This window comes from Doryrhamphus excisus, chromosome 15 (genome assembly GCF_030265055.1).
Source record: "Doryrhamphus excisus isolate RoL2022-K1 chromosome 15, RoL_Dexc_1.0, whole genome shotgun sequence".
NCBI classification, from domain to species: domain Eukaryota; kingdom Metazoa; phylum Chordata; class Actinopteri; order Syngnathiformes; family Syngnathidae; genus Doryrhamphus; species Doryrhamphus excisus.
In genome coordinates this window covers 721,585-749,445 of record NC_080480.1, presented here as the reverse complement: position 1 = coordinate 749,445, position 27,861 = coordinate 721,585, and the positions used below count along the sequence as shown (strand labels likewise).

The window sequence follows — 27,861 nt, the reverse complement described above, 5'->3', positions numbered from 1 at the left end:
GCCGGGGGGGGGGGGCTTACCTTCGGCCCGCGTGGCGAAGGGGGACTCGGCGGGTCGCTTGGCTGAGAACTGGCCCCCGAGAGAGGTCATTAGAAAGCACAGGCTGAAGAAGCCGATCCCGACCACAAAGATTCTGGAAGCAGACAGGAAGAGGAAGTTTAGAGCTGAACTAACAGACTGTATGCAAATGAAAAAAAAAACGGGAATTACTTCCTGTCAAAGTTGCTTAAGTTGAGGTCCACTGGGGAGGCGAGACGCTACCTAATAACCCCGAGCTGAGCCCCCTTGAGTGTGCCGTTCCAAATACATGGATTCCAACTTTTTCAGTTGCCATAACAACACCGGTTTGCCCAAGCTACAACAACGCTAAACAACAAACACCCAAAAAGCCATCTGGAAGGAAAGCGGGTCCGATTGATGATCAATGAAGAGCGCCCAGCATTTCACGAAGACCATCGGCGAACCGTTAAGCGCTTTCGCCGTAGTGACGCCGACAGACACTCAGCCGTGCAATTCCGATGAGCAGAACGGGAAGACTGGAAACGGAAGATGTGATCAGGAATGTGACAGGCGACTCTATCAATCATCATGTTCCGCTACAGAACCCCCCCCCCAACCCCCCCATCACTGTCCACGCTAATACAAGCTCACCGCCCAGAATGTTAGGCACGCATACATAACGCAATCACAGTCATTTCAACATATTATTCATATTCCTATTTATCATCAACTACTTTTCCCATTTTATCACTTTTTGTTTTGTTGTTCTTAATGTACAAAGTTGATCACCATTGGAGAATTATTATTATAATATTATATTATTGTAGGTGTCAACATATAAAGTTATGATGATGGTGTGTGGGATTGAATCAGATCTGCTTCTTCCTACTCCTTTTCACACGTCGACTTGGCAAACCAGACCCCCGTTACAGTCCAAATATTAGACACCCCCAATACATGCCGTATATTAGTACATATTATATAACAACATGGCATATTATTACTATGGAGAAGACATGGTTTTAAAATGAAATTTTGCTGATTAGGTGTTCCTAATGAAGCGTCCACTGGGTTTCCTGACGTCATCAACAACAAAATAAGTGACTAAACAGGCCAAATAAAAGTCCACAATGTCGGACTTCTTGCATGTTCTTACCTGAACGGCCTGAAAGTGAGAAGGCATCTCCTCGTCATCGTGGAAAGGTCGCAGCTCATCGTGGCCGCGCGGGTCCATTCACCGTGACGCGGGAGTGTGGGAGCTCCGGACTCGAACGTGCAACTTTAAAGCCGAGTGGCGGCCGGTGATGGAGCGTGCCATCATCGAGCGCCGAACTTCCGCCCTTTACGCGCTCTCGTCCACGCCGGGACGATGCCGGGTGATGCCGGGGTGGGGGCGCCTTAACCGCCTCATGCGACTACACACGCTGGTGGATGTTGGAGCCGCATCCCGACTCCGTGTGCTGGTCCTCCAGGACGCGGGAAGACAGAGCTGGAGAGGGTGGCTGTCTGTGGAGGCTGATGATGGCGCCATCTAGCGACGGGAAGGGGAACAGGCTCCAGTTGATCAGGAGTTCCGTCTCTGCGCACAAGGCAGGATACACTAGAATGGACTAGAATGGACTAGAATGGACTAGAATAGAAATAGAAAAACTATAATATCTATATATATATAAAATATCAGCAGAATAAAGTCAAAATATTGAGAGAAAAGCGTAATCTCATGACAAAATGTTGTCATTTTTATGAGAATAAAACTGTAATATTAGGATGGAAAATGTAGTAGCAGTAGAAGTATTTAAAAAAAAAAAACTTTACAGTTTAAATACAGTACAGTACAAATAAAGTTTGAATTGCCTACCGGTGTCAGTCAGGGTCTTTTTGCCACAAGTCGGACTGGATCAGGACCAGGGCCGCAACGGGGTAAGGGAAGAAACCCGTTCCCCTAAAAGAGATCAAATTGCCCCCCCACCCCCACACTGGAGTACCATTCCACTGCCTGTTTCAGTGACCTCATCATGGCCCCAGGCCCAAAACCCCAACCAAAGGTAAAGTAACTCCCGGACCAAGGTTACAGTAGCCGTGCTTAAGTCCACCTCAGATGGCCTCCACGGCGCAGGTAATCATGTCTCTGGAGCAAAGAGGAGAAGATGTCAGATGTAGGGCATGGATAATGAAGGCAATGAAGGCAGAAGATGCTTGTCTGTCACAAACAAATCAATGTCAGCAACACAGGCAGAGAAGAGTTGGAAATAAGCACATATTGACCCGCATGGAGGACGGCAGTCAATACGGCAATCATCCTTGGGGATACATCAATGCATGCACTCCTCAATACTTCAGAACAACACTGGCCAACACTCCAAACACTTCTTCTCATAACCATAACCTTCCTTCTCAGAAGACCCCGACGGGGCTGCCAAGGTCTCAATCTTATCATCATCATCATCATCATCATCATTATGGTTAATGGATCCAGCTCCTATGCCGACACCAGTGAGGAAAGCATTGACCCCCCAACAGTGGGAGGGGGGGGGGGGGGGGGGCACCAGTCTAACAGAAATCAATGAAGAGCACTTGGCAAGCCTGCAATGGAATCACCTGTAGGCTCATCAATGTAACATTACTGACACCTGGCGGCCACCTCTATCATTACAGCACACATACAGTATACTGTGTATACTACAGTATACTATGCTAGTTTATTACATCATACTTGGTTGGTTAGGTGCTGGAAGGGGTCCCACCCTATCTTGGTTTGGTGCCCTAAGGGGTGCCGTCCTATCGTGGTTGGGTGTCGTCCTATCTTGGTTAGGTGCTGTAAGGGGTGCCATCCATCTTGGTTAGGTGCTGTAAGGGGTGCCATCCATCTTGGTTAGGTGCTGTAAGGGGTGCCATCCATCTTGGTTAGGTGCTGTAAGGGGTGCCATCCATCTTGGTTAGGTGCTGTAAGGGGTGCCATCCATCATGGTTAGGTGCTGTAAGGGGTGCCTTCTATCTTGGTTAGGTGCTGTAAGGGGTGCCATCCATCTTGGTTAGGTGCTGTAAGGGGTGCCATCCATCTTGGTTAGGTGCTGTAAGGGGTGCCATCCATCTTGGTTAGGTGCTGTAAGGGGTGCCATCCATCTTGGTTAGGTGCTGTAAGGGGTGCCATCCATCTTGGTTAGGTGCTGTAAGGGGTGCCATCCATCTTGGTTAGGTGCTGTAAGGGGTGCCATCCATCTTGGTTAGGTGCTGTAAGGGGTGCCATCCATCTTGGTTAGGTGCTGTAAGGGGTGCCATCCATCATGGTTAGGTGCTGTAAGGGGTGCCTTCTATCTTGGTTAGGTGCTGTAAGGGGTGCCATCCATCTTGGTTAGGTGCTGTAAGGGGTGCCATCCATCTTGGTTAGGTGCTGTAAGGGGTGCCATCCATCTTGGTTAGGTGCTGTAAGGGGTGCCATCCATCTTGGTTAGGTGCTGTAAGGGGTGCCATCCATCTTGGTTAGGTGCTGTAAGGGGTGCCTTTTATCTTGGTTAGGTGCTGTAAGGGGTGCCATCCATCTTGGTTAGGTGCTGTAAGGGGTGCCTTCTATCTTGGTTAGGTGCTGTAAGGGGTGCCTTCTATCTTGGTTAGGTGCTGTAAGGGGTGCCATCCATCTTGGTTAGGTGCTGTAAGGGGTGCCTTCTATCTTGGTTAGGTGCTGTAAGGGGTGCCATCCATCTTGGTTAGGTGCTGTAAGGGGTGCCATCCATCTTGGTTAGGTGCTGTAAGGGGTGCCTTCTATCTTGGTTAGGTGCTGTAAGGGGTGCCATCCATCTTGGTTAGGTGCTGTAAGGGGTGCCTTCTATCTTGGTTAGGTGCTGTAAGGGGTGCCTTTTATCTTGGTTAGGTGCTGTAAGGGGTGCCATCCATCTTGGTTAGGTGCTGTAAGGGGTGCCTTCTATCTTGGTTAGGTGCTGTAAGGGGTGCCTTCTATCTTGGTTAGGTGCTGTAAGGGGTGCCATCCATCTTGGTTAGGTGCTGTAAGGGGTGCCTTCTATCTTGGTTAGGTGCTGTAAGGGGTGCCATCCATCTTGGTTAGGTGCTGTAAGGGGTGCCATCCATCTTGGTTAGGTGCTGTAAGGGGTGCCTTCTATCTTGGTTAGGTGCTGTAAGGGGTGCCATCCATCTTGGTTAGGTGCTGTAAGGGGTGCCATCCATCTTGGTTAGGTGCTGTAAGGGGTGCCATCCATCTTGGTTAGGTGCTGTAAGGGGTGCCTTCTATCTTGGTTAGGTGCTGTAAGGGGTGCCTTCTATCTTGGTTAGGTGCTGTAAGGGGTGCCTTCTATCTTGGTTGGGTTCCGTAAGGGGTGCCATCCTATCTTGGTTGGGTTCCGTAAGGGGTGCCATCCTATCTTGGTTAGGTGCTGTAAGGGGTGCCATCCATCTTGGTTAGGTGCTGTAAGGGGTGCCATCCATCTTGGTTAGGTGCTGTAAGGGGTGCTGTAAGGGTTCCCGCCCTATCTTGGTTCGGTGCTCTAAGGGGTGCCAGCCTATGTTGGTTGGGTGCCGTAAGGGGTGCCGCAGGGTTTCCGCCCCATGTAACACATGCAACGCATCACAGGAGGTTTTTCCCAAATCTAGGAATCATGGCTGTTTTGTGCCTGCATTTGGCCTATTAATTAGTCATAAATTCAGCATATTTAAGCAAAATGTAGATATTTAGTTTGTAAAAGAGGGTAGTTTGAAGCTGAAGGAGGACAGCGCCTTTGAGCCTGAGATAGACAGGTACAGAATTGATCCTTCGCCCGAATGTTTGGTGTTTGCTTTGTGAGAAAAAGGGCTGGGTGTGCTTTTGTGTGTATTTTTATCCGCCAAATGGCTCCAAGGTGATAAAAACAGTTTCCATGTGAGCCATTAGAGCCTGTTGATCCTTTGTGGTGTTTATGTGAAATTGGATAATGCAGATGACACTCAGGGCTGGTTGAAAGCAGAGGGTGAAAGGGTTTTAGACGGGATGTCACACAGCCTTTTTGGCAGCACTGTACAATATTGGCTTTTATATTAAAATCCGTTTTCAGACATGATTTGGCCGCATATTACAGCTCATCTACTGATCATGCAGAGAAGTACACAGTGTATGTACTGCGTATATGCGAAGGTAGTATTCCTGTAAACACGCTAGAACAAGAGTCTTCCATGGGCATGTCCTCTCTTGTCCCTGCTTCCCAGAAGTTTTGCTGGGAAAAGCTGAACCAAGTCTCTAGACCGTCTTAACCCCGCAGGACGCCTCCCCCGACAGCATGGTGAGTCTGGCCCAGCAACGCGTCTGAAACGTACGGATTGTCATGATGATTTGAATGTGACATATGTTCACACTGCACAGGTGAAAAGGAGCCGTTTGGCCCCCGCCAAGGGAGCGCCGCATGTTTACAACTTCCTTTCCATCATGTGCTTCATCACGGCTGTCTCCGCTTTGGGTGAGGCTTTTCTGATCCAGCAGGGAATGAAGCCATTTGTAAAATACTACAGTACTGGAAGTGAATGGAATGAAGAAACACTATGGAATGTTGTCCTTATATTCCCCTTAGTGCTTTAGTATTCTCTTGATCGGGCTTTTGGGGAAAAAAAGCAACACTTTCGGTTTCACTGTGACACCCTAACAAAAGATAATAGGAGTAATTATCTTAGGAAGCTGCAGGCAACAGCGGCTGCATTTGGTGTTAGATGTTTGGTGAGGAAAACAACACAACAGGTCTGTTTAGTAGCCCTGCATGGACGGAAACTTCATTTCACTGTGGGGGGGGGGGCACAAATGGCTTAAGTTTGTACACACGCCCACAATGGCCAGACTTAAACGTATATTAGTATATACGTATATATATATATAAATAAAGGTGACTATAGGGGTGCTACTTAATGTTACGAGGGCTCTAATTATATTTAAAAACATATTTAGAAGGTCCTGTGCTGTAAGTACAAAAATATTCAATGTATAAGGAATACTACATAGTGGAAATTCACTTATCACTGATTACCCGTGATAAATGAGGGATTACTGTCATGTGATTTTAATGCTCCATTATGCTCAGATATGGAGATGAAGACCCCCCCCGACACCGTGGTCCGCTGTGGCGATAATGTGACGCTGACGTGTGAGGTCACCTCCCCGAGCATGTTGGATATGATATCGTTTTCCTGGAGCTGTCCGAGCGAACTGAACGCATCGTGTCCGTCCAACCCCAGCGACTGGGTGGCTGGTTTCGGAAGCATAAACAGAAGCATTCACTACTACACGCTCCCTCTGAAACTGGCCAATGTGAAGTCCGTCCAACAAGGGAAGTACTTGTGCAAACTGCGCTCCAAACAGGGAATGAGGAGCAGCAACACTACTGTGACGGTACTAGGTCAGCTCCGTGTACTGTGTACAGTACCACGTACAGTACCACACTCCTTCCTGCATTTTTCTAAATGCTCTCTGTCTTTAATTCCAGGCTGCCTGAGGAATCAAACCTCCTCCAAATACAAACTGCAGTGGACCAACGTGATGGTGCAGGTCATGATGATGACATTTGTCATCTACTGATACAGTAAGCATCTTTTTAGGTAGGGGGTCAGCGATTATGTCAGTGTGAGGCGGGCCTCCACGGGGGGGGGGCACAGCAGCTCGTATGTTCAGGAAAAATGAACAGATTTTTAGTTCCTACTGTGAAAAAAGTAAGCAGAGTTTGGGCTGAGGAGAAATACGCTCCAGGGAATCACTTTTGGGGGGAGTCAGGGAGGCTCCAGCCTTATTATGTTTATTATGGGGGTCAGATAATTCAATGTTCTATTGTTATGTTATATATGTTCAGTTCCTCTACATGGCCACAAGGAGGCAGTCTGGCCACACTCTTATTTTACTTCTTATCTTCTCATCCCCACCACGCAGGTTGCACAAGCTTTTGTCCATAATGTGTGATGCATGACGTCACTTTTTTTAAGCGGGGGGGGGTCTCAACCCAGGACCCACTTCTTGCATTCCTCACTAAGCCATGTCCCACTTTTACTTGAGTCATCTTCATGAACTTAATACAATAACGTCCAAAGTAGATTTAGGAGGAATTCATGCATAAATAATTCATAAATTTAAATAAAATATCCAAATTTCAAATATATATATTTAACAACAGATTTTGTTGCTCAATTTTACTTTACTACTACTACTTTTACTATCCCAGCTGACTTTGGGGGAGAGGCGGGGTCCACCCTGGACTGGTGGTCAGCCAATTTGGAGTGGCTAATTAACCTAGCATGTTTTCTCCACACTGAGATGCCGAAAGGAGATTCCAACCCAGGTCTTCCCATCTCCTGACCCTGTGGCCTGCATGCTAACCACTCAGTTAGCTTCATTTCATTTCATTTCATATCAATATCATTAGAACAAAACTAAAGAAATAAGAGGTTAAAATGTGTTTTAGTTGTACGTGGTGTAAAATATTCTATATGTGCCAAATTAATTGTTTTTCTTTGTCTACAGACGCATGTCATCTTGGTTATGGAATGGGTATTCAAATTACAAAATAAAAGCTAAATCTGTGTGAGGAAAGTTTTCATACTTTGATACATTTGTCATTCATGTATCGGCATCTGGTCTGGTTTGCGAAATAGCCGAGGTTACTGCTACCTTTTTAGAGGTCTGGATGCTTACAGAGCAGAGCTGTGTTTTTTGGGTGTTTTTTTTTTATATCAGGCATCATCCAAACGACCTTCAGCAGAAATCAGCATTATCAGCAGTCGATAAACCCATCAAGGAAAGCAAAAGAGGCTCTCGTGTGGTCTTCACCACAGCATAGAAAGGAGAAGAAGGATAAACCTTTGTAAGAGGATAAAATGTTCTTTTGGGCCCTGTTGCTGCCACCGCTGCATCCCCGTGGACGCGCTGCTGGGGGATCAAACTACTGAAACATGACCCGGGGAGACCCGCAGCTGAGAGCAGATAAAGCTATCTTCTTTGCTCCAGCAGAGCGACAACAACATCCGACAAGCCGGGGATGAATGACAGTCACATCAATCCTTTGATTAACCCTTACGTGCTGGTTGGGTCAACTTTGACTCATCTTGACATTTTATAGCAATAAAAACAGCCGAAACATCTTTACATTTATATTTACATCTGCTGAGCTATCCCTTAAGTCAGGGGTGCTCACACTTTTTCAGCATGCGAGCTACTTTTAAAATGACCGAGTCAAAATGATCTACCCACTACAAAAATGCAAAACATCTATTTATTTTCAAATGTATTGAGGATTATTTGTACGTACAATGTATGTTGATGTACCTTACATAACCAAATGAGCCAATATTGCAAAACACACATAATTAACTATTAACATTTTTTGTAATTACCTGAGTTTACTTTGATGACTTGCACTGAATTGAACCAGCCAGGGATGCATAGTCCGGACAGTAGCTGCTGATAGCCAGCCTCAAGCACACTTCCGAATGTTTATCGGTCATGGATAATATCCGTATCACAATATCCGTATAATATTCCATATCCGTATGGAAGTGATGTGTTTTTTGCCTTTTTACTTGGTCCAGTTTTTGCCTTTTTACTTGGTCCAGCTCCTTCACTCATTTTAGTGACCATAAACTTTAGCGAGGGCTTAAAATCTCGCAATTCGCCGACTAGCTTAGCACTTTGCATCGTTGTTTACGCATGAGCGGTGACCTAAAGGTCAAAATTCAGTTGTCATCTGACTGGTTGTCCTGTATGTCAATCAAGTAACGGGGATGGATGATAGGCTGACATCGTAAGTTCTGCTGCACTTAGAGACGTTGTTTGATTTGATTGGTCGCCCGAAGGGCAACATTCAGTTGTCATCTGAATGGCTGCCCTGTATGTCAATCAAGTGACGGCATTGATGCTAGGATGATATTTTTTTTAATGTCACGCCGCGATCGACCAGTACCACCTCCGCGATCGACCGGTAGCTCGCGATCGACTTAATGAGCACCCCTGCCTTAAGTGAACCAAAAAGCAAAGAGTTGCGTTCAGGTGCAATGTTGAGGTCTATATGTATGGCTCAAATTGATGTTCCAACAGTTGGAAGAACAAAAGTGGTCCAGAAGGACCGGATATTGTAATATAAATTGCCTAAGCCAACCCCATTGTATTTGACTACTGGTTCCAAAGAGGACATCAAAACAACGTGAAGTACTAAAACAGAAGAGCAGAAGCCATGTCGAGGTTAGACGGGGCCTTGTCGAAAAGCCTCGTCTCTGGCAGCAATCGGGATGTCAAAGGGTCAAAGTGACGGCAATGACAGTTTAGATCAACTGTTGCCTGGTTGGACTGAACCACCAGAAGCTGATGTTCCTAGGACTCCATTGCCATGGTGAATTGATCCCGAGTGTTTGGTTTTGTTGCGCTTCCATCTTTGCTGCACACGCCGTTGAAAAGAGCAATAATGACACGGCGTATGTTTGGCTTTGAAAAGCACTCTCCGTGAAAGCATCAATCGGGATCCTCGTCAAGCAGAGAGGACAATCTAATGCGTGTCTGGAGATGACTGGGATCAATTGAATATGTATCAAAGTGAAAGTGGTGATTGAAACCAGAAAGACAATCAGGTTTCTTATAGGACAAGTATTCAGTATTCCGATGCAAATGGTATGTACACTATAGGACCAAAAGTATTTGCTCACCTGACGTGACCCACATAGGAACTTAAGTACCATCCTATTTGAAACCCATAGGGTTCAATATGATGTCGGTCCACATTCATTCATGGAAGGCTTCCACAAGGTTGAGGAGTGTTTATCGGAATTTTTGACCGTTCTTCCAAAAGCACATTAGTGAGGTCACACACCGACGTTGATAAAGGTCTAGCTCTAAGTCTCCGCTCCAGTTCATCCCCCAAAAGTGTTCTATCGGGTTCAAGTCAGGACTCGGTGCAAGCCGGTCAAGTTCATCCACACCAGATTCTGTCATCCATGTCTTTATGGACCTGGCTTAGTGCCCTGGTGCGTAGTCATGCTGGAAGAGGAAGTGGCCGCTCCGAACTGTTCCCACAAAGTTGGGAGCATGGAATTGTCCAAAACGTTTTGGTATCGTGGAGCATTTGAAGTTCCTTTCACTGGAACTAAGAGGCCAAACCCAACTCCTGAAAAACAACCCCACACTAGAATTCCTCCACCAAATTTCACACTCAGCACAGTGCAGCCCCAAATGTACCGTTCTCCTGGCAACCTCCAAACCTGGATTCCCAAATCAGATTGCCAGATTGGTATTGTGGTTATAAATACTCTCAAATTCCCAGTCTACCAGGAATGTACTTGGAATGGAATAGCAAAGAAACCCAACACTAGCAAGTCCTGCTATCCAAAAATAAAACAGATCTCGATCTTCATGCATCCAATGTGTGTGGACACGATCCAGGTACCAAGCACTTTGCTCCGCTGTTCCTTCTTTCATTCCCAGTCGGTGCAGGACACAGCAGCTCATGGGCGGCCATTATCTCGCTGCATTGAACAGTCAAACAAATCCTTGGGTCATGTGCCGAGGAACCCAAACACAGAAGCCACTACGCACTCTCCCGATGCTTCTGACTCTTCCCGCATTTCCCTGCCCGGTCAAATGTGCCGACCGTGTTTGCAGTCTGCAGCTGGAAAGTCGCCATCACGCACAAGTTGAACACTTGAACTCCCTGACGGGTGGAGGAAGGACTAATTGCTACGCCGCTTTGACAAATACAACGTGGTTTCAGGATCAACTGTTGGTAAAGCTCAAACTATAACTATTACGTGTTAATCCCCTCAAAATAAGGTTTGTCTCCGTACCATTTCTTCTAAGTTCGACTTAGAACATCCTTAAAGATCCAACAGTGCAAAAAGTTAATTCTTACAATTTGTCAACTGGTCTTAGGATTTTGATCAGGAGTGTATACTCAGGATGATAGCATTTGGAGTCTATGATGGAGTGTACTACATACTAATCAGAACTCCAACTCCCAACGGTAAAATCAAGATCTGTTCCATGTTCCAGTCATATTCGTCACTAATATGTTTTTTGGAGTAATCCTGCTAACTAATCCAACAAACAAAGAGCCTCATGTTGGAGACAAACACGGAACACCGACTCCGCCCGACGCTGGTTTCGTCTGGTATCAAACAAGTCACTCTCTGGAAATCAATCAGACAATTATGGTAACAAAGGAGGCCGCTTGTTTCTCTTTGCCTGCATTTGGTGCTGATGGAAATCTCTGGAAGGTTGGTGAAAGCCCCAGGTTACTTCCAACCCACTTTGTATGAAGTCACCTTGAAGAGCCCACGCACTCTTTGAGAACAATGCATGAGATGATGCTGACAGATAAAAACAAACCCTTACAGGGATTTCTTCAACATTTGCTGCACAAGATGACGGAAAATGGACTGGAATTTTACAAGCACAGTGCTGACAACCCAGACTTAATAGGATGGAATATTTAGGAGGGAATGTCATATTTTCACACCCTGACTTAGAACAGTGTTACTGGATTCATTTGTTATCAACCATTGGCCAGATATCCCACTATCAGGTATGATCATCACTTCTTCCCATAATGCAAATCCAACGGCCGCATGATGGTCTCCATCCAGTCTAACAGCAGCTTGGCTGGATCTCCACACCAACGCATAATGTATGTTTTCATTGGATTTGAATACTTGGGCGTGATAAAGCTCAAACACCAAGTACTGCAGTGGGAGAAGGTTATCTAAATGTCACATCATCAGACGTCTTTTCTTCTTCTGCTTCCATGGTGTTACCCACAGGCTTATTTTATGCTAATTCCATGCTGATGGAATGTGTTCCTGTTCATAGGAAATCCAAGTCAAAGGGCTTAAACAGGGTTTGGTGTGGAATGCAGTTACGAGAATACAGTAGATGTCTCCAACATCATAGTTCTTCAAACAGACATGTTGTGGGACCGCTGGTGGTTGCGATGAGGACTATTTGGCATGCCCGTTTAGCTTCATGCTAATACATCCTGCAACTAAACTGGAAAACGTGCACATTTTAAGGCTAACTTGTCCGGAAAACCGTCATCAGCCACTGGATGACCAGAACCACCAGTGGAGTCATACAAGGTCTTTGCTCAAGTCCCAGCTGGGATACAAGACAGCTAGGATAGGCTCCAGCATACCACCGCCCGAGTGAGGAAAATAGATGGATGGATGGATGCTTCACTGATAATGTGTTTGGTTGAATGTTGAGATTTTGGACTTTGCCAATCCTTAAAGTGACTCCGATTCCATATGCATATTTGAAAAGAGGTCCGTTTCCCCCACGGTCATATAGTCATAAATGCCCCCCAAAAAGCATGTCCAGTAGGTACCTTGGTAATCTGAACATACGACTGACAAAAGAAATAAGCACAGCAAGAACCTCAACACAATCAGGCCAACGAGGTCCACGAACACACCACCAGGAGCACACCTGATGTAAATACAGCAACACCAGTCGCTCACTGTCCGCACTTCCACAGCAGTCACACCCAGGACTGGATGTCCTACCCCAGAAAGGCCAACCTCCGGCAGGAGGTCTAACCCCCCCCCTTGTGTAAGCAACCTACATGTGTGAATCCGCAAAGGTACAGACTTGAAAGGCTGGATTAGAGAGCAGAACATTTCAGTGGCAGACGCTGATGGGATTTGTTTGATGTGGACTGACAGAGAATGACATTGAAAGTTGAAAATAAGCAATGGAAGGACAGGATGAATATTACTTAAGGAAGCCAATGTCCTCTGATGGACCGTTCCGCTACTTTTCCCGTATTTTGCTCTTTCTTCCCACTTTCACTTTTTAAAAACAAACAACTAGCAACACCAGGCGACACGACAGACCAGACGTGAGCCCAAAATGGCTGATGGTCCAATGCCATGAACTCCCATCAGGAGTAAACACAAACAGCGGGCCGCTGCTTAGCTCTTCTTTAGCTTTAGCCTAATCCTGGCCGAGCTGTCAGTCTGCCAGAGTAAAAGGGGGATGTACGATATGCCGATATCGTCCAACTCTCAATTTGTGATATGAATACCGATATGTGTAACATGACACATTGGGAAAAAAATCCAATACAGATATTAAACGATATTGTATTTTTTTTTTATGCCGATAATTATCAGACATCCCTCGCCTTTACCATTGTTGACGGTACCGCCGTTTGTCGGCCATAAAGCCACGGTTTGTACTTGGGAGCCGCCACTATTTCTTTATGTTTTGTTCCTATTACTGACGTCATGATATTTGGGAAGGACAAATCTGCAGGTACAGTTTGCCAAATCCAGCTTAGTTTAAGTCCTGGTTACCTCTAGGAAAGAACAAACTACACTTTAACCTCAATTTTAGTTATAAAAAGTTGCCTAATGCTATTTCTCCACCAAAATGTTCAACAAAAATGAGCAAATTCGGGGTCAACGAGTTGGTGTCCTCCCTCCAAGGGTTCCCTCTGGATTTGTACGTTTATTTTTCACGATGGTTATGGTTTGACAGTGGAATATAAATGAATAAAAATAAACAAACAGAGCAGAAGGTCACGGCAGCGTATGTGTTTTCCAATGTCCTCATCATTCAAGAGTACAAACTGTCCCTCCGTCATCGTGACGCACAAACATCTCGCAGTTAGCAAGACTCAGCGAGGACAAGCCGATCATGGAAACGACACACATCAAGGTGCTATGTTTGATGCCGTTTCACCAACCAGCTCGGAATGACAATGAGGTTGCATCACGTCTCGGAAGCCAATTGTGGGAAAACGATAACGTTATTTTCAGGATGGTACGTCAAGACAGCGGTTGAAGTACGAGTTGCTAGGCTAAAAAACGATGTTGGTGGTTGTGATCCTGGTGGGGCTACATGTCATCCAAGTCTGGCCACCAAAGAAGAAAGTCTATAGGAACCTTTTGTTCCTGGACACGCCATGTTCACATATCCATTAAATTAAACCTCCAAGCATATGTAGTTGTTCTGGGGAGGGGGGGGGGGCAATGCAATACTTGCTACCAGAATTGCTTAGGGGCTCTGAGCTTTCTAGTTTGGGGTTCATCCATCCAAATACAAAGGTCAGAATACACAGACTAACATTGTGGAGCCTTTCACCCAGGAATTAGGATTTCCCATCCTGCCAAAAAAACACTAACGCCCATGCAAGACGACTGAATGGAGGATAAATATGGGAAGGTAGCACACCGTACTGCAAATGAATCCATGCCCCCCCCCAGGAGGAAAACAAGGCAAACAGATGCGTGATAAGTGAAACACTGAAGGCAAGAACAGCTGTGAGAAGTGAGGAATGAGTGACGGCACCATATGTGCACACCTCCGATCCCTCGCAGCTCAGGTGGATGGTACGGCGGTATCATAGCAACAAGTGACACATTTTTACACTTGGATTGCCATACTGAATTTAAATTACCATTAGCGCCCCGCGCCGTCTGCAGCTATTAATTTACCTCTGTCAACATTATGAATATGATGATGAACACGTGATTGACACTGCTGTCAGAATGAGGCCGTACTTTGCCTGTGAATTTATGCCATTGTATCGCCACTCTATTCTGAGGATGCTGGAAAGGAGAGAGGAAACGTAGCTAAAGACTATTGCTTGGAATAAAAGCTGTAATAATAATAATAAAAGAACCAGACTGCATCTGTTCTTCCATCACGCTGGTCTACAAGCAAAATGCTTCCGCAACCAAAGTAGAGACGTTTGTCTTTATAAACTTATTCTCATAAAATTACCACTTTTTTTCTTAATATTTTGATGTTATTGTCAACCATTTTTGCTGCAATTGTTTGTCTTAGGTTTTGTTGTTTTCTTACGGCGGGCTGCAAATGGCCCCCAGGCCGCACTTTGGACACCACGGCTCTAATCTAATACTGTAATTCACTTTGTAAGTCACTTTGTTCCCAAATTGGAGAACATCAACGTAACCCGACATAAAATAAAAATGTACCAATAATTAAAATTATGTAAAAAATAAATCTAATGAAATGTCGACCCAACAGATATGAACAATGTTTGCCGTTCTTGACCTTCAGGCTATTTAACTGAGGCATTTTGAAAGTTCCTACTGCACTCCTGCAGTATGAAATGATAGAGATGAGAGAAATGATGGAAATGATGGAGATGATGGAGATGATAGAGATGATAGAAACCAGCCCATGTCAAGTGCAGCTTTAAAATTCTGTCCGTCGCCGTGATAGGACAGTGACAGGATCAGCCCTCCTCCGATTGGACAGGGGGAGGGGCGGGCAGGGAGCGCGTGTGAACATAAACGCAGCATGCAGCTTGTCCGGCTTCATCCACTCAGCGCCTGACGCCAGCGCCCAAAGCATCAAGCAGAACCAGAAGAAGGGGGCGAGGAGACATGGACAGCAGCCAAGCCAACAAGTCTCTTGAGGAAAAACAGAGGACAAACGTGCGGCTGGTGTTTTTGGGGGCGGCGGGCGTGGGAAAGACGGCCCTCATCCAACGCTTCTTAAAGGACACCTTCGAGCCCAAGCACCGGCGGACGGTAGAGGAGCTCCACAGGGAGGAGTACGAGGTAGGGGGTGTCAAAGTGACCATCAACATCATGGACACCAGCGGCAGCTACTCCTTCCCGGCCATGAGGAGGCTCTCCATCCAGAAGAGCGACGCCTTTGCCCTGGTCTACGCCGTCAACGATCCAGCATCCCTGGAGGCGGTGAAGAGCCTGAGGGACGAGATCCTGGAGGTCAAGGAGGACAAGTACACGCCAATCGTGGTGATCGGTAACAAGATCGACTGTCACCACGAGCGGCAGGTGTCCAGCGAAGATGTGCTCTCCACGGTGGAGCTGGACTGGAAGAACAGCTTCGTGGAGGCGTCGGCCAAAGACAACGTTAACGTGCTGGAGGCTTTCCGGGAGCTTCTCCAGCAGGCCAAGATGCCCGGCTGGCTCAGTCCGGCGCTGTGCCGCAGGCGGGAAACCTTTCCCAAAGACAGGAAAACCATACCTCCGATGAACAAGACCAACAGTTGCCTGATCTCCTAATGACGTGAAGGTGCACGAGGACGCGGACTCAAGAATGAACTGCTTCTTCGCTGACTGGATCCATGTAGTCCTGATCAGGGAAGACTTTCCTCCGCGTGCAAAGGAAAAGACACCAAGCACAAACATTCCAAAGTAACTTTCCAGACCAGGAGAAAACTGCTTGAACTTCAACAGTGCCAGAACATCAAGTCATGTGACTAGAAGACGTATTCGAATGTCAGCTTCTTGTCTGTACGACGTTAGTGTAATATTTATCAACTTTTGCTCAAAACATGCCTGTTATGCATTCATGTTTCTTTTTCACTTGAACTTTTTTTATTTCTACATACTGTAAACATAACTTTGTCCAATAAAAAGACAGTAAAGACAATTTAAGGGGTTATGAGTGGATTTTTCATATGATAAACTATTTCAGGATGACACTAAAGTCATCTTCCTACATTTGAAAGTGCTGGAGTGAAGGGGTTTGTTTATTTACATCCCATAATGCATTAGAAGTAAGTACAGACGCATGTATTATCTGAATTCTACACGACATTGCCATCTAGTGGTCAATACTTATAATGCAGCAGACGGCTGCAGATAAGATAAACAATACATTTGACAGAGGAATTCACTTCTACTGCGGCAGAGGAATGTATTGTAGCTTTGAGTTAACTTTTAAGTTGAATTAACTGTTAAAGTTAAAAGCAGTATAACTTGTTAGGGCATAATTCAATGAAGTGTTCCTTAAGAATTTGGTTACTGCGTGGACTTGATTGTTTATGAAAGAAATCACATTGCTTCTTCTTTATCTGTAGGCTTTTCCCTTCAGGGGTCGCCACAGCAAACCAACCTCCTCCATCCAACCCTGTCTTCTGCATCGGTCTCTCCCACACCAACTCCATAAACCTCCTCTCTGGTCTTCCTCTACGCCTCCTACCTGGCAGCATCCTTCTACCAATATTGACTCTCTCTCCTCTAGACATGTCCCAATCATCTCAGTCTGGCCTAAAGGACTTTATCTCCAAGGTCTTTAACATGTAATGTCCCTCTGATGTACTCCTTCCTGATCCTATCCATCCTGGTCACTCCCAAGGAGAACCCCATCCTCATCTCTTGATAGCAATGGCATAGCCATAGCAGCAAAATGCCATGTAGTACTTAGCGGCAACCAGCAGAGGCGCTGCTGAATCAGTTTCAACTGATTTGCCGTCTGTAGCCTCAGATGCTCCCGTTCCAAATGGAATGATTGTAAGTCAAAATACCGCATGATAACTTTAACCTGTCTAAGGTTAAAGCGTCTGACATATTATTACTGCATATGTTACGTCTACGCCAACGTGGACACGCAACACAAGGACTGGACAGACTACGATATTGGGGAAGGGTGGCAGACGGCTTGATGTACATGCTCACGGTCAGGTCATCAGCGGGCAAGATATGACTAAAATGTGGTTCCACAGCAGCACTACTACAGCGTGTACAGTAAGGACACTGGAACAGAACAGGTTGCTGAGAATGCTGACTGGTGGCCAACTATTAGTGGAATTTGTGCAAAGAATACACATTGGATTTACTGTATAGATGAGGTGGTACTTGAACCTGCAACTGTCGTGTGTGTTGTTTGTCGTTGGATCTCGGTGCATGCCTAGAAAGGCACATAACCACTTGGCACAATAAAGGACATTTTTAATTCATTTTTGGGAAAAGGAGGCAAAGAAAAAAGGGAAGACTTCATTAAATTACATCAACGTTGTGCAAGCGCATCATCAGCACATGCTTTACATTATAGACAAATCATGGCTTTAAGACGAAACTGACTAAATGGGAAATGCTAACCATCAGGAACATAAACACAGTAAATGTGCATTGGTTTGTTAAGTATATTTCCCTGAGCAAAGGGCTGAATAAGCACAGAAATACATTAATACGCCGCTTATGCGTTGCTCAGACGTCAGACGATGCACATGTTCTCAACATACACGGGGTGGAGGGAAACGACATGTCAGCATGAAACATTAAAATCAGAACGACTAATCTGAATTCTAGGCACCTGGTGGTTGTCTATCCTCATTGCAGAAAGGTCTACAAAGCATGCCGGGTCAACTTCAGCCAGTTAAATGCTACTTGAAATGCACCATCTTCAGTTGCAATGCTCATCCAGTCCAAAGTGGAGCTGATGACGATTTTTTTTTCTTGTACGGAGAATACGAACTGATTGATGAAGGGGATGAGAGCTTCATGATGTGTGTTTGTATCGATGATTTTCTTTCGTCTTGTTTACTAAATCTAATAGTCATAAACACAGACACTAAAAACACGCTTTCACAGCATCGACTCGAACTTCAAACTTGGGTCAAAGCCACAGTAAAACATCGACAAGAGCTTCCCAACAAGCTTCTGAAAATATTGATCGGAAAGTAACGCCAAGCTAAACGCTAACGCACGCCATGCGTGTTGGTCACGTGACACATGATGTCACAGTCACTAGAGCATTGGATTGGACGTGTTGGGAGTTTGGGGATTGCGTTAGCGGCGTGAAAGTAAACAGCGGAGTTTCTCCCAGTAACTTAGGATAACCTGCGTGACATGGCAAAAATTCTAATCATAAAAAAAAAAAGTTGCAAGTTTGCATATCAATGAGCAAACGCCACACTGTTAAATGCGGGCTAGTCACAGTGCAAGGCAGCCCAGACCACACGGGACAGCGAGCGACACCTACCTGCACCTACCTGCCACTACCTGCCCCTCAGTCGTAGGCATGAAGTACCTTTACAGGTGTTTATGAGTCCCAAATACATATTCTTTTGGTCACGCTACAAAAATAGTCATTCTGGAAGGAGTCTACAGGATACAGTGGAACCTCGGTTTTCAATGTCATGCAGTTAAATGCCCCCCCGGTTATTATTTCTCATTGTTTTCTACATATAAAAAGTGGAGCATGATTTAGTCCAATTCGTTTTCAACAGACAGTTTGGAACAGAATGACAACGAAAACAGAGGAACCACTGTATTTGTAAATAGAACATATTTTTGACATTTATATTTCACATGTCTCACTCCATCAGTCTATAAAGTAGTCTAAACTAGTGTAACTAGTATAAACTATAGAGTAGCCTTTTCCAGAAGTGACTTTCTTCTGTTGCTTTGGCATCCACATACTGTAGATGCACTTTTATACGGACTGGTACTTTTTAACCATCACTGGTGTGGGTCGGCGTTAGGAAAAAAAAAAAAACTACCTGCGTATGAGGTGGAAAATGTCTTGGATTCGTGACACGTTTGTTCAAACCCAGGTCCGTTCTGTACTTTCTAGTCATCCACTGCGATGTTGCGGAACAAGTAAGCCATGGACTCTCCGTTGTGGATGCGGCGGATGGCCTCGGCCAGGATCATGCTGACGTCCACGGTCTTGATTTTTGGACACTGGAGCTTCTGCACTTCATGGGGCACCGTGTTGGTCACCACCACCTCGAGCACAAAGCAACAATGCATTAGGACCAATGCATTGTCGACCACCAAATGGGCATCTACCATCAGTAGTTGGGGTACACGTAGGACGGGGTGACGCACTGCATAGGTCATTGCAGAATACATAGGACCTTACCTGCAGCTACATTCGGGCCGTTGCTTAGCTAACTGAAATCTACTTCAACATGCATGTGGTCTCACCTCATCAATGGCAGACTCCTCTATGAGGCGCGGAGCATCAGCAGAAAGCAATCCGTGTGTGGCCATGATGTAGATTTTATATGCGCCTCGTTCCTTCAGGATCTCAGCGGCTGCGACAAAGTCCCCAACATCATCTATAATGTCGTCCTGGAAAAGAAATGACACATACAATTGGTCCCTCGTTTGTCAGCTGGGATAGGCTCCAGCATACCCGCGACCCTAGCGAGGACGAGCGGTATCAAAAAATGGATGGATGAATGGAATATTTTGGGAGTGGGAGCACAGAAAACCTGTTAGCGGGCCTTTAAAATATGCTTTTAACATTATTAGAGCCCTCTGGACATGAAATAACACCCCCATAGTCACCCTTACAATGGTATTACCCAATATAATAAACACAAGAGAAAATGAAACATTTAAGACAACAGTAAGACGCATGCTTGTGTGCGCTACTGCAAACGTGTTCCGGTGCTAGCAGACAGGAAGTGACGTCTGGGTTCAGGGTTGCCAATTTAACCCAGCCATAAAAGTCTGCTGTTCCACAGCGATCAAGTCTGTTGCTCGTGCATCTCACCAAAGATTACAGTCACATTACTGACACCTAGTGACCGGTGTAGAATACTACGTACCATCACGTTTTTGAATGCCTCTTCTGAATGCCGTATATTTGAATTATTTTTCAGTTTATGCTAAAAAATGCTGAATTTAGGCTAAAAATACATACAATTTATTTCTCTGTGCACATTTGTGGGCTAATCGTAGGTCGTATTCAACCACCAAATGGCAATTGATGAATATATTTTTGAAAAACTGTGAGAGTGACGCACGAAACGGCGAGGTCTTACTGTATGCTTCTTGAATTGGACAACAAAAGCACTTTGTCGTTTTAGAGGCTACACAAGGAGTCATAACAATACGTAGCACCTGCTAACGCAAGCTCAATACCAGCATGATGGCATTTGGGAAAGGGCGAACCAAACATGTAACAACTTCAACGCAATTGCAAAGTTTGTGATCTCCAGTGGTTAAAAAACATTGCGACGGTATTACGACTCCTATATATCCCCTGGTGGAATAGAAAAAACACGCCGGAGCAACCTCTTACCACAATGATGGCAATTCGTCCGCCCACATCTCCAACAACGGTAATGGGAGGTTTCTCCTTGGCCATCATTACTGAAAAGACAATGAGCGTGTTAGCATCAACGCCAATACTGCGTTTGGTCTAATCACAAGTCAGTCTCAGTAGATTGGGTAAAATGGGTCGAGAAAATGGTTCGCATATGAGGACAATTTGCAAATGACTTGCTCATTATGGACCAATAGAAGTGTTTTGTCGACAACACAACGTTGCGTTAACTTCAAATTGGCAATTGGATGCCACTGGTGAAATGGCTAAGAAATCTTCCCCCCATTGTACCCTACCTACCCCCCTGGGAAGTTGATCTGAAATGCCAAAACGTACAGCACATGCCATGCAAGGAATTAAAAAGGGTTTTCTGCCCAGGATACCCAATCGCGGGGCAGCGTCTTAACTGCCCGTGGCAGGCGTGTGACAGCAGTGTGCATATGAACAAATATGCAGCGGAGAATCTGACTCGACACAGGACAACGGTGTGTGGTCATCACTGCTGAGGGTTTCTTCATTCACGCTTGCCAATCTCACGGGTCAGTCCGACAGCGCTGCTCCCAGCCAACGTTTGCACACATGCACACAATAGTCACAATGCATTTGCCTGTCAATCACAGGAGGGCTGAGCTGCCACCAAAGCACACGGGGTTGGATCTGCCGACGTGCAGGTTAAGTATGACCAAGCAACAGACTGATAGACAAAAGTATTGGGCCGTGATGTTACCGACTGTATTCCGGTCTTTGGCAAAGTGTCCATGGCGGAGGTGTCCAAACCTGTTCCCAGCGAGGGCCATCATTCATGCTGACACATGAATGATGCAACGCCACTTTGATACGTACGTGTGGCTATGCTATGATCATATAGCGGATTCATTTCAATAACCTACACTTTGCTTTTTCCTGCACTTTTGCTCTTTTTAAAAAAAAACTTCCTTCTTAAATAATTTCTTTCTTTTTGTCAATTTTCTTCTTATAATTTTGACTTTATTCCCATAATAATTTGACTTTCTTTTTCTTTATTCTAATTTTTCATGTAATCGCTAGATGTGTTTGGCAAAATAAAAAGGGTTAGGGTTCAACTTTATGCTACAAAAATGACATATTTCATTGTAACATTCTGAGTTTATACTAAATTAAATTGTGACTCTTTTCCCCTTTATATTTTCACTTTATTCTTGTAAAATGAAAGCCGTTTTTTCAATTTCTGCTGCTGCATAATATTTGGACTTTATGCGGATAACACACAACCTTTTCTGCAACCAAATTTTCCAAAACCTAATTTGTTTTGTTTCTTTCTCATAATATTCCAACTTTATGCTACTAAATTTTCCTCATAATACTACAACATTATTCTGACTTTTTCCTGTCTAAATAAATTGTCCTCTCTTAATATTTAATACTTTTGTCTATTTAGTGGATCACCCGTCACAGCTCAGCGGATGCCATATTTGCATTAAAAATGGATTTATCGTCTTCAGGTTTGCCTTTCGTAAAAAAAAAGAAGTAAATAAAATGAGGCTACATTGTGAGAATTGCTGTGCATGTGAAAGTGGTCGTTAATCCAAGGGGTGGAAGGAGACAATCGGCTAGCAAAGCCAATTGCAGGAGGAAAAGTATCAGGAAGAAGAGCGAGGAGGAGCATGCCTTGTGCATCACTTCACTGAATACCATGAGGCCCACAGCATCAGCGGTGGTTGAATTCCTGTTACCCACAAGCAATGAAAGCCATGGAAGCCATCACGCTTCTCTCAAGTTCCTCATGACTTGCCGGGATACTTTAAAACCCGAGATCTTAAAAAAAAAAAAGGCGACTGAAGCTAAGTCTAGGGACATTAAATGGAATGCACCAAACAGATTCATTTGTAACATTCCCTATTCCTGCAAGTAGATGTACAAGTTAGAGAAGCATGCTTCATTGTTACATCTCATGCAGTTGAGGAGAGCAAAATGTTAATCAGATTTTTGGAAAGAGCAGGTCGAACAGGGGTGCAACATGTGCTGATTGGCAAGATGAGTCCAGATACTGAAGTCAAGAATCAAAGAAAACAAAAGATGTCTGGCGTGGTTCTGGTTTGATTTGTGACAAATAAAATCAGAACACAACAAAACCAAGAGGGTTGGGTTGCATCTTGTGGAAGCGGCCGTCTGGAATCGGAGGAGCGACGCAGCGATCGATCGGGACTCGCTCGTGTTATTTTTTGTTGCCAATTTGAACTTGGAACGCCTTCTTCCATCCAGACCATCCGTTCTCACACAATGCGACACAAACCCTTCGTCGGCACATGCACCAACAACTGAGGAACCATTTGAAGAGGAACCATTTGATAGTCAGATGTAGCTTAGGTTTACGCTCGTACTTGGAAGCTCTATGCCAGGGAACGGAGCTTGTTGTTTGCCTGCTATTGCCAACAAATAAACACCACGTTAAACATAAATGCACAAATATATCACAAACACATGATGCCAAGACTTGGAAAATCCTCTTATGCGGGATAATCACACACAAATAGTTTGGACTCGTCGCGTCCACGTTTCTTCTTACGTTTGATTGTTCCAGGGGAGGATTTTTAAAGTCGGTGGTAGGAATAAAAACATGTGTCAAAATAGAAATATTGGGAGAATGGCAACTTTTTGGGAGTCATTTGCCAATGACACAACAATTGGATATTTTTTTCCCGTCCAACGTCATTCCCAACTCAATTCTAAATGGAATGTCTCATTCACAGATGCCATGACGCCAGTGATGAGCAAGGAGATGTGTTCTCACCCTGGCTAACTTGTTATACCTGGTGCTGCCTTGTTGTCATTCTTACTGGATTATTCCTTGACATTTGGAAGTTTGCAGTGTGGCAGTGAAACATGTACTGTACCTAGGTCAGTGTTTCCCCCAAACGGGCCAGCACATGGAAATTTGGCCCGACCTGCTCGCCGCCCCTCATTGACAGATTATACAGTAAACCCTCGCCACTTTGATGCACATAAAAGAATGGAAAGTATTTTGGGCCTGAATTAACAATGTTCAAGCATAACAACTGGCTACATGGACCAAAATGCAAATATAAAGTAGTACTCTACACTGGTTAGACAATAGCCACTGCAGGAAGTTCTGTCCAGAACAGGAAGTAAAAAAAGAACATTATTCTTATACATTACTATGTCTTATTATTCTTATTATGTCTACTATACTAGGTAATCCAAGCGTAAAGGTGACTATAGGGGTGTTATTTCATGTCTACAGGGCTCTAATAATGCTATAAACCGTTATTTTCAGGGTCCTAAACAGGCACTCTACGATCTAACTGCAAAACTACTCCACTTAAAAATAAGGAACACTACTGTGGGGTAATTCAATGACAATTAAAAGGCGATAAAGAAGGGATTACGGGACCGTAAAGAGTCACAAAATACTATGGCGATCTTAGTAATATTGTCAAAATTTATAGCGAGTAATCAGATCCTTAAAAAAAAAAAACAGTTGTGGCATATCTTGTGTAGAGACATTTTAGTAACTTTGAGAGGAAACGAGCAGGGAGTGCAGGCGTATTTGTTTTGCTTTTTTAATAAAACTTTTTTTTGGAAGTAGTGGCGGATGTGGACCTTGAATTAAATGAATTCAATGGAGTATTTTGGTGATTGTAAGTAAGTTGAAGGTTGCAATGTGATAAGTAGTGGAGATTCCATAGGAATCAAAGCATGCCATAACACAAAGTCTATTTTCCAATGTATGGTTGATGGTATGAGTGGAAAACATCTATCAAATCTATATCTTTGTTAGCTTCTAGTGTAGTAAACCAATTAGTTAAAACTGTGAGAATCATCAGGCAGTCGTATGTTATTTCCATTAGTAGATTGTTCATCCAGCCTATAAAGTCGGGGCAGAAAAGCCGAAAACATTGAATGTCAATCATTGAAAAAAAAGACAACGGAACACAGGCGCTCTTACAGGGCAGCTCCAATCCCGTGTGTCCGGTAGTGTTGCGCACACACGGCGGTGAGTGTCTTCCATCGGCCATGTCGGATTCGGAACACTGAGCCTCGCCATGGATGACAGCCAGGCCCAAACGCAAGCGCTCGGCATAGGACTGAGCTCTAGAGAGATCCACGAAAAAAAAAAAGGCAAAATCATCCCCAGTGTTAGGATTGTCATCGTCGGCGACTTCAGTTATGTTTTCATGACTATTGTATGCGTCATCAGGACGCTTGGAGATCCTATCCGCTTAGGCAGCGGCCCCCCCACGACCCCCACCTCGAATAAGCGACAAAAGATGGATGGAATTTGTAAATGAGTTTGCTTCGTTTGGCCACAATGTTGACATTCCATGGCAGCAATGTGAGTCCGGGGTGACCCCGGTGGATAGCAATCTGATGCTAACCGTATGTATCTGCATTTACTAGTTAGACCTGATTCCTCACAACCTGCCCTATATGTCAATTAGAGAACTGAAAGAGGCTGCCAAGCAATAAGAAATAAAAAAACAACCCACACACTTCCTGACTTATAATAAATTGAGGTCTTGCTTAGATTTCTTACTTACTGGCTGGATTTTGACGCTTGTGTTGTGTATTTGCATACTTAATGCTGATGTCTAGCCTAGTATTGCACAATACTATACTATAGTTCTCTTTAAGGGCAACACACCAACATTTATAGCTGACATTCATAAGATGTAAAGCAATCAAGTTGTCAAGATGTTGCTTTTGGTAGAGAAGAGTTGTAGTGTTCTGGCCATGTTTTACCTCTTTGCTGCCGATGGGGATTTGGCCACGATAATTGCGTTTCTGTAATCCGGAATCTAGAGACGTGAGAAAAAGACATATCCCGTTATGCGGCTGCCGTCACTTTCACTTGTGTGGGATTCTCACCTCCTCTTGGATGTACTGGATGAGGAACGGGGAGGCTCGCAGGTTGTCCACAGGAAAAGAGAAGAAGCCCTGGATCTCCTTCTGATGCAAGTCCATGGTGATGATGTGCGTCAGGCCTGCAGGGTGAAAGACACGTGGAGATGATTCATTCGTTAATGAGATCTTTTTTTACACCAATTGGATATTAACATCCTTTGAGCAGCTGTGTCCAAAGTACGGCCTTTTATTGGCCCTGGGCACATTCTAAAAATAAAATGAAACAAAAATTTGAATCAAAAAACCTCTGTCCTGGGTGGAAGTTGGCCCACCCCAACGTTAGACACAGAGATAGTCCGTATGAAAGAAGGAGAAAGAAGAGCCCTTTACCTGCTTTAGCCAACATTGACGCTAACAACTTGCACACTATGGAGCCCCTCTTCCTCATCTTGCACTGCTTGCTGTAGGGGAAGTAGGGAATAACCCCGATGATGTTCTTAGCGCAGGAGGTCTTGAGGGCGTAGGCCATGACCAGCAGCTCCATGATTGCTGTGTTGACATCTCTGCGTGGAGGAAAACGTGGATTTAACTTTAACAGCGGCCGGACTATATCAATTACAAGTGGTGCGCCAGTGACAAATGAAATAGAGTCATAAAAAGAGTAAATACAAGAATGAAAAGTCGCTTAGTCACTTATGATGCTTAGTTATTACTGTCACTTTCATGGGAGCAGATCCTTTAACATGCTCAAGGATTCGGTAGTAACAGGACAGGAGAGTTACGTTTGCTGATGTTGTTTTGGCATGATTGAAGATTGACAGTAGCCTCTTGTTTTTGTAACAAACAGACCACATCTGGGCAGACATGACAAAACGATCTTTATCCGTCACTCTTTCAATACGTTAAGACTTATTTAGACATTTCTATAATGCCAAGCGCCTGATACCGAGTATTAGTATAAGTACCTTGACTTTTGCGCCACTAGAGGCAAAAAGAGGTGAAGACGCAACTGGGTTTTGGACTTTTGGTAGGTTCCATAGAACACAATGATCGATGTGTCTTCAGAAATCAGTCAAAACCATCGAAAAACAGCCACTACTGAAGGGGCTGTCTTGTTTTACAGATTTTATTTTTTTTTTACGAAACGCCATGACATGGTACGCCATATACAGATTACAGATGTCCCTGCACTCTCACCTTGGTATGGTCTGAATTATGAAGATGGTCTGTCCACGTACGGATTCTTTCACATCCACTCTTGTCTCTGCAGAAAAGAAAGCACAATTAATGCATAAGCACTCCACTGTAAATAAATGCAGCACTGGCACATAAACATGCTTCCATTACCACTATTTGACTCTTGAAAGACAACAGACTTTCCCAGCTCAACTCCAAGTCGCCTGGAGAGAAAAAGGACATTAAATGATCAACTGTAATGTAGCACAAAGCAACACAGGACAATTCAACATTAAGTATTGTGTAACTGGGTCGTAATTAATTCCGTTACATTGACTAAGCTAACATGAAGCCGGTCCAAATGTGCTGTGTTGACGCTTAGCTAATGAGCATGCTAATGTTTCAGAAACAGAGCGCTTACTCTGTTATCTTCTTCGCCAGTTCTGTGCAAGCTACGGAGGAGTTTGCCGAGAAGACACGATAGCCACTTTTCGCGACGTTCATTCTGCTGTTCTGTCGATGATTTGTGTCCACGAAAGAAAGCCCACGGTGGACTTTGGGTCACACAGACCGTGCTAGCTTGCCGTGCACTGGCCTGCTAGCTAAACTGCGACAATCGAAAAACGACAGATTTCAAACAAATTGGGCACAAACGTTAGGAAGACATATCTGCAGAACCGAGGAAAGTCGATTTGAATTTCCCAGAATGTGTTCGAAAGTTCACACTACTGGAATCTGACTATCGGGTATCAGGTGGGGTGGCGCTGGATACAAACAGCAGCCGTCATATACAACTACGGAAGCCCCGATGTCACATCCACGCACTTTCGCTTCGGGTAAATTGGCTGTAGGGGTGAACTTAGTTGAACTATATAGTTGCCATTGACGTTAAACGTCAAGGGATGTGAAAAATATAAGATGATGCCACATGGAATGAAGAGTCGCTCGATGTTTAGACGTCAAGCCGCCCTTTCAGACGTTCTCTTGGCTGCGGCAGCGGCTTCATCATTAATGGCGCTCCAGTCAATGGTTAACCGGCACCTGTACATTGTTCCCACCCCACG

The 27,861-nt window shown here is 44.7% G+C and overlaps 3 protein-coding genes across 5 annotated transcripts in view; 1 reads left to right on the top strand and 2 right to left on the bottom strand.

Annotated features, from left to right (window-relative positions):
- LOC131103606 (alpha-1,6-mannosylglycoprotein 6-beta-N-acetylglucosaminyltransferase B-like) overlaps positions 1-1,473 on the bottom strand; it is a 52,657-nt gene extending 51,184 nt beyond the window's left edge. Inside the window, exons 1-2 of the mRNA XM_058050010.1 lie at positions 1,157-1,473; positions 21-133 (exon numbers count right to left, since the gene is read on the bottom strand). Of these exons, the coding sequence (XP_057905993.1) occupies positions 21-133; positions 1,157-1,215 (172 nt within the window). The 5' untranslated portion in view covers positions 1,216-1,473. The remainder of the gene's footprint in view (positions 1-20; positions 134-1,156) is intronic.
- Positions 1,474-15,302: 13,829 nt separating this feature from the next.
- On the top strand, positions 15,303-16,324 carry LOC131103651 (ras-related protein Rap-2a-like). Its single transcript, XM_058050105.1, has one exon. It carries the CDS (start codon positions 15,349-15,351, stop codon positions 15,994-15,996), a length of 648 nt encoding a protein of 215 aa, XP_057906088.1. The 5' UTR covers positions 15,303-15,348; the 3' UTR covers positions 15,997-16,324.
- Positions 16,325-17,650: 1,326 nt separating this feature from the next.
- prpsap1 (phosphoribosyl pyrophosphate synthetase-associated protein 1) lies at positions 17,651-27,827 on the bottom strand. Of its 3 annotated transcripts, none has more exons than XM_058050078.1 (11): positions 27,219-27,827; positions 26,969-27,021; positions 26,819-26,885; positions 26,012-26,184; positions 25,646-25,761; positions 25,520-25,575; positions 24,726-24,871; positions 23,140-23,178; positions 20,756-20,826; positions 19,651-19,797; positions 17,651-19,449 (listed from the first exon to the last, which is right to left on the bottom strand). In XM_058050078.1, exons 1-11 carry the CDS (start codon positions 27,299-27,301, stop codon positions 19,291-19,293), a joined length of 1,110 nt encoding a protein of 369 aa, XP_057906061.1. In that variant the 5' UTR covers positions 27,302-27,827; the 3' UTR covers positions 17,651-19,290. The 3 variants fall into 3 exon arrangements, with proteins under 3 accessions (XP_057906061.1, XP_057906060.1, XP_057906062.1); XM_058050077.1 differs by having other exon boundaries at positions 23,140-23,181; positions 27,219-27,826; XM_058050079.1 differs by lacking the exon at positions 23,140-23,178 and having other exon boundaries at positions 27,219-27,822.
- Between the last annotated feature and the right edge of the window lie 34 nt (positions 27,828-27,861).